General features: G+C 39.9%; 1 protein-coding gene across 1 annotated transcript; it reads left to right on the forward strand.

Moving 5' to 3' along the window:
* The first annotated feature begins 263 nt into the window (after nt 1–263).
* Nucleotides 264–11,854, forward strand: ZNF518A (zinc finger protein 518A). The gene is made up of 3 exons (XM_059851669.1): nt 264–397; nt 2,123–2,241; nt 4,578–11,854. The coding sequence occupies exon 3, from the start codon at nt 4,697–4,699 to the stop codon at nt 9,335–9,337; it is 4,641 nt and encodes a 1,546-aa protein (XP_059707652.1). The 5' UTR covers nt 264–397; nt 2,123–2,241; nt 4,578–4,696; the 3' UTR covers nt 9,338–11,854.
* The last annotated feature ends 1,890 nt before the right edge of the window (nt 11,855–13,744 follow it).

A 13,744-nucleotide genomic window follows, 5' to 3' on the forward strand; every position in this document is an offset into this window, starting at 1 on the left:
GGCACGATCATCGCGGGCCAGGCCTTTGCCTGGGATCGTTTTATGAGGGGCAGCGGCTCTCCCTGCCACTGCCATTGGCCCAAACACGCCCTTGGTTGTAGGGAAGAGCACAGACACTCTAGGTAACGACGGGCAGAGCGGTCGTGCCATGCGCCCATAGCCCACATCCAAGGAGGAGAAAGAGAAAGGAATGAGCAGGCGGAACGCAGCCGGACCTGCGGGACCGCCCCGCCCCCTCCCCTCTTTGGGCCTCGTCGGCCGCCGTCCGCCCATCCCTCAGGTGAACGCGTATCCCTCCGCCGCGGCCGCCCCTCAGCCGGGCTCGCACCCGGCAGTCCCCGGATGGAAACTGTGATGGCGGCCGGCAGCGCCTCGCCAGACGGTGGCGGTACCCGAGGTAACTCCGTGGGGGGCGTCGGGCGGGGAGCGGGGAGGCCCTGCGCGGGGCGGGAGGGACGGTCCGGAACGGTTTGGAGCGGGCAGGGGGCGCGAGCGGCCGCGGCGGGGCGGCACGGGACGGTGCCCCGTGGTGAGGGTGAGACATTAAATAGTCCGCGCTCGCCGGCGGCTGGAGGCTCGGGGGGCAGCCGGCGCTGGGGGCGGGCGGGACCGCGGGGAGCTCGCGGGACGGCGGGACCGGGCAGAAATGGCCTCGTGTGCAGCTGCCGGACCGGACGTGGGACCGTATCCGTCCGCCGGGCTGCGCGCCGAGAGTTGCGGCCGCCTCGGGGCTGTGCGGGCGGAGGCGGCGGTGCCGCGGGGCTCCCGAGGAGGAGCCGGGCAGGGACGCGCCTCGCTCGTCCGTACCCCACCGTCCCCAGCGCCCGCTGCTGTGCCCGCGGTCAGACGGAGCTCCCGAGCTGCCGCCGCCTCGTCGGCCGCTCCGCGCTTTGTCCCGGCGCTTAGTGGCAGCCGTAGCCTCTGGCCGGCTCCCGTGGCGCCGCTGCTCCCCCGGCAGCCCCGGCGGGCGGGGGCAGTGTCGGCCCGCCGGTGGGCTGGCGCTGGCCGTGTGTCGCCGCCGAGTTCAGCTGCTGTGTTTGTAAATGGCAGGTTCGCCCTGTGGAATGGGCAGGCTGTGTGTGTGAGCCCTGAGAGCGCTTCGGTTTTTATTATTTTTTTATTTTTTTAGTAAGGCACCATTGTGCTACTCGGGGCTCGGGTTGTGTCTGACTGCTCCAGCTCTATGGGTTTCATAAGGTCTAGTTTTGTGAGTTCCTGCATGTGTCCCGGTCTTGGGAGAGATTAAGGCACCACTCTAAATTTGCAGGCACATGGATTGAAGCTAGGCATGGGATATCTTCAGTATAATTTTATTTATTTATTTAATAAAATTTAAATAAGCCGAAATTTCTTCAGAAGTCTTGAAGATACTGCCTGCTGGGATACCTGCTTTGCATGTAGTTCGAAATGGAAAAACTGTACTAGTTACCTAATTTAGCGGTGTCTTAACTCCTAGCTGTAACATCTCTCTATATCAAACTGTATAGCTTAAACTTTCTGTCTGTATTTTTTTAAATGAAATGTGGACATATTGCAGCATTTTTGGGCGAAGAAGATTGTGGCTGAGAGCCTCAAGTGGTTACTTAGGCTTGTTCAGTGGTTTAGGGATTTTTCAAGTGAGAATTGACTATGGCACTTGTTTATGTATTTTCAATGTTTGTACTCATTTTATAGGCATTTAAATCTACTTACTTGTTTCAGAAACTGTGAATATAATATTCTGCCCCTTTCCCAGGCTTTTGCACAACTTTATAGAAACTTATAATTAGGTCTTTGCCATTAAAATTTTTGCTTGAGAAAAGATAAGTGCCTTTTGAGTTCAGGTTAAAATTTGATGGGCAGAGATACCAGTCACTTCTAAGTTTTTTGTTTATGCTTCCCAGCTATGAATGCCTGAGTTGTAGTGGCAAAGCTAAGGCAAAATAGGTATTGTTATATTATGTGTATATACAATATTGGTATTGCATTTGATGGTGTTCTCTGGGAGAACAGTATGTTCTTGTCTCCTATGTATTAAAAATCCATATAATGTAAATTTGTGAGGGATTTGTGCTTTTCAGCTTATTCTTTCATTTTTTGCTTGTATTTGCAAGATTTAAAATACCTTTCCTTTTGTTTCCAGAACTTCTTCTAGTATTTTTCTTGACTGTGGCCTTGTCTGAGTCTTGCAATCTTACCTCTTCTGGGTGTGTGGAAAATACCCAGCTGTTGAAGAATTGAAGTCAAGTATTTTCTTAACGCGTAAGTCAGACTTCTTTGAAAATATACCTTTAGAGATGCCTGGGATAAAAGAGAGCCCTTTTTTTTTTAATGGTTGTTTCAAGTAAATATTTTTATTTGTCATGCTGCAGGAGCTTGTTGATTGTTGCATGCTACCCAAAAATAATAAAATTAAGTATAAGGTTAATTATTTAAAGGGGATCTTAGATCGTGACTCTGCCAAATGTTGCCCAGTTGAAGACTGCATTGGCTTGGTATTGAAGGCCTGAGCCTTGTTGTCTGCAGCACTTTATCCACTTGTGATTTCTATAGTTTTTATTGTAAACATACTTCAGGTTTCAATGTCTGGCAGTATAACCTTTTAACCTGAAGGATGGGCAGCTACCATCAGGATGATGTATTGCATCATGCAAGCCATAATGTTTGTGTTGTGCTTGTGTCTTAAAATGTTGTTTGATCAAACAAATCCAAATAATTCTTAGTTACTTATTCTTTATGAGGAAGTTCAGCTTGCTTCTATTCAAATAAGGGATATACCATTGGCAAGAGAATGCATTGTAATGCAGTACTCTTTTGGTGGAAATGGGATATAAATGCGCATGAGTTGCTCTCTTCTCAGGGCTCAAAGCTGGGTAATATCCCACATATTAACCTTCTGTGTTGAAGATGGGGAGTATGTCATTGAGTTAAAAGAAAAATAAAAGTCTTGTATCCAAAGTTTTTCCATTTGGAGAGATTCCAAGGAGGGAGTGTATGTCTCTGTGATTTGTTGTTTTGGGGTGTTTTTTGGGATTTTTTTTTTTTTTTGATGTCCAGATGTGTAATTGAAGTCTTGGCGGTCTCATATCTGGAGAACGCAGTTAAGTGAATTTACTTGATATTAGAGTCTGTGTATAGTGTCAGTCTGTTGTGTTCATTATTTTCAAGAATTGTGCAGAAGTGCTAGTATCTTCTCCAAAGGAAAGCATTAAAGCATGTACTTAGAAAAAAAGTGTTGCTTTTCTTGCTACTTGATACAAGAACATGGACTTGAAAATTTTTCAGTCTCCATTTTCTTTGTCAGGTATTTGCATGTCTAATGCTAGATACTTCCTTCTCCCAGGACTGTGGGAAAATATTTGAAAGATCTTAGGGTTAATGCTTATGGTGGCTTGGAGATCTAGAAGCAGCCCTTGCACTTATTCACAGTGAGGGTGTGATCATGCTTTCCATTTGAATCTGAATAGATACGATGATCTAATGAGTTGCAAGTCTGTGTTGTTCAGGGTGAGCTTATCAGACTTCAGCTAACAATTTACTAACTTTTGTTAGGAAAGAAGAAAGTGACTTTGTGACTTGTACTGCATAAAATGTTTTTCAGTAAAAAGTGTTATACTAGTGTAGAAACAGTTCTTCCTTTCCAGTGTTGCTTTTCAGAATTTAAGTTAATTTTGCTGCTGTTCCAATTCTGCTGATTCTATGTCGACATTCTGCACAGGAGAGTTGTTCAGGCATAGACTTGAGCTGCTATAAATTGTTGATGCAGCCTGTTATGGAAACGCTTGACATGAAATCTGTAGTGAGACAGTGATGCTGACCATAACTGTTTGAGCCTTTTAATCCATAGTGGGGTACTGCTCTCAGTCGTGCACTGAAAATATTAACATGTACCCAGGAACATGCAATGAGAAACCTGAGAACTTTTATCTGTTGATTGATTAAGACTTGTGTGGTACTAAAGGCAGGCATGTGAAAAATTCATTGTAGGTCAGTGTGATTGGTTTTTTGATGTTGGTAAAGGTCATCTCTCCATTAGTGAAGCAGATATTTTGTCAGATTCTGATTTTTATTTTCTTTCCTTTTTAAACACAATAGTAACTAATAGAGTAGCACACTTGAGTAATAAAAATGTCAAATTCTGTAGATTTTGACTTCTTTTTAGTTCTTCAGTTAGGGGCATGTCACAAAGGAGTGGTTTTATTTGCATGAAATCCCAAATAAGTAATAAACACAGGCTTCATTTAAAAAAAGTAGGTCTTTGGACTTCTTTATGCTTACAGAGTGGGAGAAAGCCAAAATTTGATGACAAAATTTCAGTAGATGTTCTTTAAAACATATTTTTCAAGTTTTATTTATTTCTTTTTCAAAAAAACCACCAAGTAGCAAACCAACAAACACCCCCAACACAAACAAACAAAGGTTATAGTGTAATAGCTTTTTTTTTGCCTCATCCTTTTTTTTTTTTTCATCCCTTGAGTAATATTATAAAAATTAACAACTTCAGAGATTGGCATATATTTGTTAGTGAATTGTAATAGGTGTTCTAATTGCATTAGTTTTAAAAGTAGTTATTTGCTTTGTTTGTTTTTTAATTTCAGGAGAATGAAATGGGGAAGTTGTAGAGCTTTGAAAATAACTCAGCGCAGTTGTCACATTTGCTGCCGGAAGTAAGACTAAATCTCAAGAATTCATGTAAAGAAAAGTAGAACCTAAAATCATGTCATCTGAAGAGGAACACTTTTTTGGTGACAGAAAGCAAATCAGTTTCTTACAACACAATGCTCTGAAGAATTTTTCTACAGACATTACTTTGAAAAAAGAACTGGTGAGTGATCCTTCAAGTATGACGATTCAACCAGCAATTTTCGATGTCAATCTCACTTATGGACTAAAAAATGTGAAGATTGAATTACCCAAGGTGAACATTCCAAATGAAGTATTAATGAAACATGAAGTTGATAGGTTTAGAAGACTCTTTCAGTGTAAGCAGCAAACTGCGAGGAAATCCTTAAGTCTAGAGAAAATAAGTGGAAGCAATCTCAGTTGTTCAGAAGGAAGCCACTTGCAAATTAAACCAGAAGTGCAATTTGAAGAAGGGTTGAAAACTGCAGCAAAAATACTGAATTTCACTTGTACGAAGTGCAAGGATAACATTAGATACAGCCCAAATGACCTACAGAAACATTTTCAGCTGTTACACTATGGTGAGTTGCCTCTGTATCCTTGTGAGATGTGCAACTTCTCAGCTAATGACTTTCAGTCGTTTAAACAGCACAGACGCATCCATCGTAGCACTTTAGTAAAATGTGAGCTCTGTAATGATGAGCAGATATACACTTTGTTGGCTTTGACAAAACACTTCATATCAAAGCATTGTGTAAATGGACACTTCCAGTGTGAAAAATGTGGGTTTTCTACCTATGATGTGGGTACATTTGTTCAGCACATTCACAAACATAAGGAGATTCCCTATAAATGTGGAAAATGCCATCAAGAAAACTTTACAGAAGAGGAGCTCCAAAATCATCTCCTTGTTCATACCAGTATGTTTTCTTTTGGTTGTCCTTATTGCAGTTACAGCACATCGCGGAAAGATTATCTTTTAAAACACATCATAGCTTTACACAGAGACCACTTAATTGCAAAAGAAAAACTGGAAAAGGATAAATATGAAAAAAGAATAGTAAAGACTCCAGCAGGACTGAAGCTTGTGTTAAGAAGGTATAAAATGGGAGCATCAAAAAAACCCCTCTGGAGACGGAAGAAGATAAGCAGTGGAAGTGACAGTGCTGGAGAAGAAAATACACAAGTGCTAAGAAGTGTGAATAAAATTCAGCCAAATGCTGAGGAGCTGAACCAGTGTATGAGAGACGTGGAAACAAATGAAGAGAAAGATCAAGTTAAATACGTGGAAAAGCATCATTTCATACGTGGAATGCTCTCTGCTACTACTGCACAATACAATAAGGCAGATGATGGGACAAATTATGGCCTGGGATTATTGAAAAGTGCTGTTCATGGGCCAACAGTATTGATGGTTAAAAACAATAAAATATCTGTACCAGCAAATTACAGTGCTAAATTTATGGGCTTTAAAATGGTAGATGGAAAACAACATATTGTTATAAAATTACTACCTACAAGTAAGCAAAATGAATATTTGTTGGGTCAGAAAGTTGATCCTGTTAAAGATGGTTCTGCAGCTCCTTTGCTACAGACTGCTGATCCCTGTGGCTTGTCTTCAGGTGCTATACCACATGTAAGTGATCAGTCGACTTTAAAGAACAATTGTGTTCATCCAGTGACCTCTCCGCCGTTTTCTTGTCCTGCTCCTCATTCTGGAAAAACAAAAGTGGAAAAACAAAATAACTCCGTATTGTATGGTAGGAGTGTTTCTGAAACTGTAGCACCTTCTAATATAGCTGAAGGAAAAAGTCCAAATTGTTTGCCAATGAAGCTGGACTCAACTGTACCTCCACATGAAGCGGTAGCAAAAGTTGGAACTCAAACTAGTATCTCATGGGGAAGCTTTTGTTCTTCAAGTCATCCTCAGGTATTATCACCCGCTATTACAAATACCCTTCATTATGACCCTATGAAAATGCCCTACTTTCCTGAACTGAAAATGCAAAATGGTGGCCTGAATAATAGCAATGGAACTAATAATCTTTGTTATTCAACCTCAGTGGATTCATCTAATGAAGGGTTGTTGTCTTTTCACAACTATTCCAAAATAGACTCTTTGGATAATCCATGTAGCATTTGGACGTCAACAGATGACAGGTACAAAGAATTTAGCAAAAGAGGTTCTTTTCAAAACAGTCGAAATGAACTTCCATCTTCACATTCAGAGTCAATGAAAGGTTTGAAAGCAGAGAAAATTGTGTCAGCCCAATCAAGTATTAATAAAACTTACAAACACGTAAACACTAAGAATAATTCTGTGTCTTTTAAGAGCCAATCTCAATGTGGTGTTGACAGCGAGTGTTTTACAGAGGACAAACATAATGGCCGACAGTATTTGGACACTAACATAGAGCAAGGCTTTCAGAACGTAGCTGAGAAATTCCAGGAAAAAGCCTCAGATGGTGTTAACTCTTTCTTAATGCCTAAAATCACATCTGTTTTCTCGTTACAAAGTGAGCAGGCAGCTAATTATTTATCGCCTGAGATAAACCAATTACTGCAAGATGTGTTAAAAGTAAAAGCAACTTCTCAGCAGGAGTTCCAGAGCAAGACTAACTGTGTCAAACTTCGTTCTGATAAGCTGCTTTCTGGTCCTGAGACCGGGAATGCAGCCTGCATGCATTTAAGAAGCTCTGCAACCGCGTGTGGTTTTCAGAGGCCTCCTCCTAATGTACACTTCCCTTTATATAAGAGAGAGTTCAACACAAGATATAGCACAAATGGAGGTACATGTTATGGGAGAGAAAGACAGACACCCAAAACATCACTTGATTCCCAGGATCTGGACAAATTTTCCAGAACTTCAGGTGTTGGTACATTGCTAAAAACTCCTACAGATGAGTTTACACAGCAGTTAGTAAAAGATAAAGTACTGTCTGCAACTCAAAATCCTAGCAGCTTTTCACCAGTTTTGCCTGTTCTTCAGGAACAAAAGAAAGCCCTTTTTGTTCAGTCCCTTCCGTCACGATTTTTCGTTCCTTTCCACCTTTCTAACCAATCTAGACAGCACGTGGTGTCAGGAAAATCTCTTCCATCAACCAGTTCATCAGATGTTACTAAAGGTGTACCTGCATCTTGTGTTTCAAATAAAGGACCTGGAATGATTTTGACTTTTAGCGGGGCAGCTGGAACAGTTGCAAATGCCGTTAATGATAGTTCTCAGGTTTTAGGGGGAATTGTATCCAGAGAATTTGGGAAAATATCAGCTTCAGAAGTGAAGGGGAGAAATGGCAATTTTAGAAATATAAGAAGTTCCTGTAATGGGGAAGTATGCGGTACAGTAAATGACTCGTTGGATAGTATGCCATTCAAAGCACCTCTTGTAGTTACAAACTCATCAGAGTCATCTGCGAAGGCAACTTCTTCTGTGAAGGTGTTACCAGAGTACCAGGATGCTGTCTTTGGTTCTTTGGAGTCAGTAAAACAACAGGAAATTAAACAGGAACAACATGTTTATGCACTTTCGCCTGATGGACAGCAGGGAGTTTTTCTGAAGTGTTTGACACCAAACAAGCCTGTACTTCATAAACCAATTTTTTTTCAGGATAATGCTCATCAGAATTGTCAACCAAAGAAAACTGGAGCCATGCAACAACAGCCTTTGCTGAAAATAAGAACTCGTACTTCGGATACACTGTCTGATAACACTCAGTCAGTAAGCAACTCGGTGCCCTCACTACAGGTGGATAACTTGCAGTCCCTTACTCCTGCACTAGCACAGAAACAAACTAATATTAGTTTTAATGATGCCTTAAACTTACCAGGTGGGTTAATGCCAGCAAATGCCTCTTTGGCAAGCTCCAATCCAGCGTGTCGTGTTCCTCCTGTAGAACCTGTTTATTCTGCTAAATCTGCAGGGACGCGGTTGCAGAAATGTTCTATCGAGAGTATGCAAGTAATAGCTGCTAACAAGAGGAATAACTCTGCTTGTCAGAAGTCCACGTGGAGCACCCAAAATAGAACTGCAAAAGTAAAACCTAATTTGAAACAAGCTGGATCTAAAAGTTCGGGAACTGTGGGTGGGCAAAGAAGCAAGAATTTCAAACGTAAAAGGAAGGCTAGTTGCCCAGAACCTCCTAGAAAGAAAGCAATGTTGCACAGAAAGTGTAAAGAAAAGAATCAAGCTGAAATAGTTGGTGAATCAGGTAGCCCTTACAAACCAAGGGCATCAAAAAAAACTGTGAGGACTTTGAAATTACTCCCTTTTAATTCTAACCAGCTTGTAAAATGCCCCCGGAGAAATCAACCAGTTGTTGTGCTTAATCATCCTGATGCAGATGTTCCAGAAGTTGTAAATGTAATGAAAACTATTGCTAAATTTAAGGGACATGTTCTTAAGGTTTTATTGTCAAAAAGAACTGTTGAAGCTCTTCTGCAGCCAGACTTCTGCAATCCTTCGGATGGAACTACTGATAATTTTTCTCAAAAAAGATACAGGACAATAAAACCCCTTAACCCTGTAAAAGAAAGATTTGTCTTAAAATTGACACTGAAAAAGACTAGCAAAAACAATTACCAGATTGTGAAAACTACCTCTAATAATACCTTGAAAGCTAAGTTTAGCTGCTGGTTTTGTGGTAGAATATTTGACAATCAGGATAATTGGGTAGGACATGGACAGAGGCATCTGATGGAGGCTACTCGAGATTGGAATTCATTAATGAAACGATGACCAGTGAAGAAAATGGTTATTAAAGTTTAAAAAAAAACCCAGTTGGATTAGGATACACAAGTAATTCTGTTTTGCATGTCAGTATTGTAACTGAGGTTGAAAAAGGATGCAAAGTTCTTGTGTTTTAAAAGAAAAAGTGTATTCCCTATTGCCATCAGATTTGAGAAAGATCAAAGAACGTTGTGGTTTAAATAACTTGTAACTAACTGCAAATACAATTCCATAAAAATACATATTATTTTTATTACTGCTATCATGTGCTATATTTTTATTCTATAGAATGAGACTTCAGGGCCTTTGTTCTGTACATAAAATCCCTAAACATGTAAATATTTTTTATACTTTTCAGTTACTTGGTATAATTCTTGCACAGAAATTACACCCTTCCCCCCAGTTTTTCAGTTCTGTGCATGCACTACTAAAACCAATTTTTAAAATATTTTTAAATACACACAGCTGTTATCCTGGGATTTTTGTTATTTTCACTTATTAGCTCTTGATTTTGTTTTTCAGGGATTGAACACTATTAGCAAGTGCCTCAAAGATGTGAAGCAGTTTACATTATGTTGACTGTGTAACCATGGGTCTGTATAGGGCCATTCCCCCACAGTTTCATTTAAACAAAGCCATATGTGAATGCTTTAAGCTATATTGCTATGCACATGACACTTGTACTATTTCTGTGCAGTTTGTCTACTTTCTTAGTGAAGTATTTTTCATATAATTAATAAAACATATTATGATTGTGTTAATACAGTGAGTCAGAATGAAATTGATTGAAAATATACAGTATATATATTCATAATGTATATGGTGTTTAAGAATGGTGAACATTCCTAATCTGTATTGATTTTGTCACTATTAAATTTGCTATAACTTGTGTTTACAGCATATGACTTTGAGCATTTATAGAAAATGTTTGTATATTGCTATGTCTGCCACAAACCCTATAGGGATGGCCAGGATATGGGAAGGTGCAGAGCACCATTTTAGGCTTGTAATTGCTTCATAGCTTTATTTCAGGTGGATGTAATTTGTCCCCATAATGACTTAATGTTTTCTACTATTGCTTATTGCTTATTCAGATATACTGCCTTTTGGGGCACCAGGAATTTGGCAAAGCCAAGTCTCAAGTTATCCTTCCCTTATTTTACCAGCCAGAAGGGTAATGTTCTTAGGGGCCTGCTTGCTTTCTACTTTCAGTTTTAGAGATAATGGAGAGACTATGCATTATAGTTTTTAGTCTTTATATGAGGGCATGTAAGCAAAAGACCTCTTAACCATAGTGACTGAGGGTATATAGATGAAGGTCCTTATTATCCATAGTAATTAGGCTTGAGGCTTTGTCCTCCAGATTCTTAATGAACCTTTGTAGGCTAGAAGTTTCATTCTTACCTGGGATTGCTCTCACCGTATGGCTGGCACCTTTTGCCCAAGTATGAAGGTGTAAGCCAGCTTTCCAAAGTATTGATGGAAAAGCTGTCAAAATTGAACAGTAGGCTTGCAGAGGACTGGGGCATTTAAATCGTGAGGTTTAGATTGTATGCAAGCCTAAGTAGTTTTCTCTTACTGGTTCCTTAAGGTGAAAATGAAGATTGCTTGCTACCAATGAAACAGTGAGAAGACATGGATGTCACAGGCATGTCACCACTAACCTGAATTCAACTTACGTTTTAAAAAGCGTTAAAAACAATTGCTTCAGTGATTAATTTTTGTTCCTTGATATGTGTGTTGGCAGGAAGATGCACACTAGCCTTGCATCTGGTGAGTTAGGTATGGAAGACAACTGAAGCAGTCAGTGCAGTGTAGTTTGGGTGAATTAAAACACAGTTGGTATGTGTTGTGTATCTAAACTGGATCATTTTGCTCTGCACAATGGGCTTGAGCTCTGATGTTAATTTAGCTAGGAACTTTGAAGAAGACCTGTGTAGTGGTGAGGAAGCAGGTTGGAAAGAAACAGCATTAGGAAAGGACAAAAACAAGTTAAGCTTTTTTGCCTAGAAGGATCTATTGTCTCCCTCAGCTTGCTCTTCTGTAAACTGTGAAATTGAACCTGCGAATTTTGGACATTGCCTTCTTTGAAAAAAATGTATGTGAAATTTGTTTCTAAACATACTTGGTGCCATTTCAGTAAGGATGACCAACTTTTATTAACAATTATTTAGCATTGAGGTGGAAGTTCTGCTGTAGCATTAGGGGTTTTCTCTGTATTGATGAATCATGAGAGTGACAACTGTCTCTGGTATTTTTTAAATTTTTTTTAATTTTTGTATGAATTGACCTTAAATGATACTGTGAAAACATTGTAAAGCTAGGAAATGTTGAAATAAGATTGCTTTATATGATCTTAATTAATTGGCATGTGTCACTTTTTCCATGGACATCCATCTCAGTCAGGGCAGAGAATTTTTGCTTCCTCCTGGGTAGCAATTCAGTATTTTGTTTCCCCACCCTTAACTAGGTCCTCGTATTATTTAGTGCAAGTACTGTTCCAAATAAATAATTTTATTCTTACAACATTTTTCATGATGCATTGTTTGAGGTCCTTAGAGTTTGGCATTTCTGCAGATCAGGTTTCAGAAAATCTCAAGTGGGCCTTCACTGAAATTAAGATCAAAATTGATTACCATCAGGAGAAAATTTGGTTGAAGTGATCTGACCTGTGTTACAGTAGATGGTGTGGTAGAAGATGCAGGGAAAATATGTTCAGTTCTTCAGTTCAACTGCTTTCACTGTATGAAGTCATCTTTTTACTGGCTAAGTTCTGCAATGTTGGTGCATTTCTCAGCATTTTCAGTAAATGGGGAGAGGTATTCTATAAATATCCTACAAACCTCAGTTTTCATTATAAAGCTACATTATCCCTGAAGTATTGCATGAACCGAGTGAAACGCATAAGTCCATCTGGAAAAATATTAATTGATTGTATATTTAATGCTTGTATTGTAATGGATATAGCTGATGTTACAAGGTTGCCCAGGTAACTTGAAGTATCTTGATTTTGAGTGCTTTACTATGCAACCATAACATTTCAATAGTTTGTAACATTGCAAATAGCAAGATAAACCTTAAATTGATTTTATTGTTTTGGAACATACAAGGAGAGGTGCAAGCACAAGGTTATCAACTGTTTGTACAACCTTGAAGAGGCCTAAAATCTATCCCATTATGTGTTCTTGGCAAGATGTGTATTCATCAGTAAGTCATGGTGCCCTTCCTCAGTAATTCCAGTGTTTTAACAAAAATTTGTTACAGAGCTGTTGTTATGTGACACGCTTTTTTTCTTTACAATGCTTCCTAATAATCTCTTTTTGCTGCTAGTGCTCTTGATTGAAAGAAGAATGTAGTTTTGTACCTTGTGTCTCTGAACACTTGGATTTTTGAGAATGCAAGTTCTTACTCCTTTCATGGAGCAACACTGCCAGGAATGATATGCAGTACTGATTGTACTCTCTGTATCTGGTAGGCAGACAACACTTCTCCTTTGTGCATTATTAAATATGACACTTTGCCCTGAGATCTCAGACAAAATAATTAATTTTTAGTTCTAGTTTATGGGTTGTTTGTGTGTGTGTGGTTTTTTGGTGTGAGGGGTTTTTTTTGGTTTTTGTTTTTGTTTGTTGTGTTTTAGCTATTCAGTGAATGACGTATGGAAGGGAAATTAGCTAACAATATCACAATATCAAAGAAAGATGAGGGGAGAGGTGTGTTGCTGTGTCTGTCAGGTCGGACTTGCTATACCTGTTACCTGGAGCATGGTGGTGGCATTAAGATGACTGCTGGCACTGCAACAGCCACACCAAGTCACCATTTCCTGCATTCTGTAATGGCTTTTCAGCCCACAGCACTGGAATTTTAAACTCTGCAGGCTTTATCCTGAGTACCAATTTATTTTATGTCCAGAATGTAGGAAATGGTAACTTGGTGCAATCTTGTACCTGAAACTTGCTTAAACCTTCTCCAGATAAAACTGTTTATTAATATGTCTGCACCATAGTCCTGCCAAGCTGTAACAGATCTAGCTGGAGTATGGAAAGCAGAGTAACTAGTCTGCTGCCTTTGTTCCTGTACAAAACACCAAGTGTAGTAAAGTAGGTGATAACATACTGGTGTGTTTTGTGTGTGTGTTGGGGGAGGGTTGTTCCCTCAAGGAGCCTTATTTTGTGCCTAAAAAGTTCTCATTTCAGGCTGATTGGATTATTTTGTGGAAGACTGAGTTCCCTATCAGCTCCCTGCCTTGTTTTGTTGTCAAAACTGTAAGGTAGCCCTATAATCATGTAGAACATGGATAAAAAGTAAAGTAAGGTGTGAGGATCAAGGTAAGTGGCCCCTTTATCTAGAGCATATTTGTTATTCTTAGGTCAACCACAGTATTAAATGTAGTGCTGAGCACTTTGAGCTGACGGG

Source organism: Haemorhous mexicanus, chromosome 7, assembly GCF_027477595.1.
Source record: "Haemorhous mexicanus isolate bHaeMex1 chromosome 7, bHaeMex1.pri, whole genome shotgun sequence".
NCBI lineage: Eukaryota > Metazoa > Chordata > Aves > Passeriformes > Fringillidae > Haemorhous > Haemorhous mexicanus.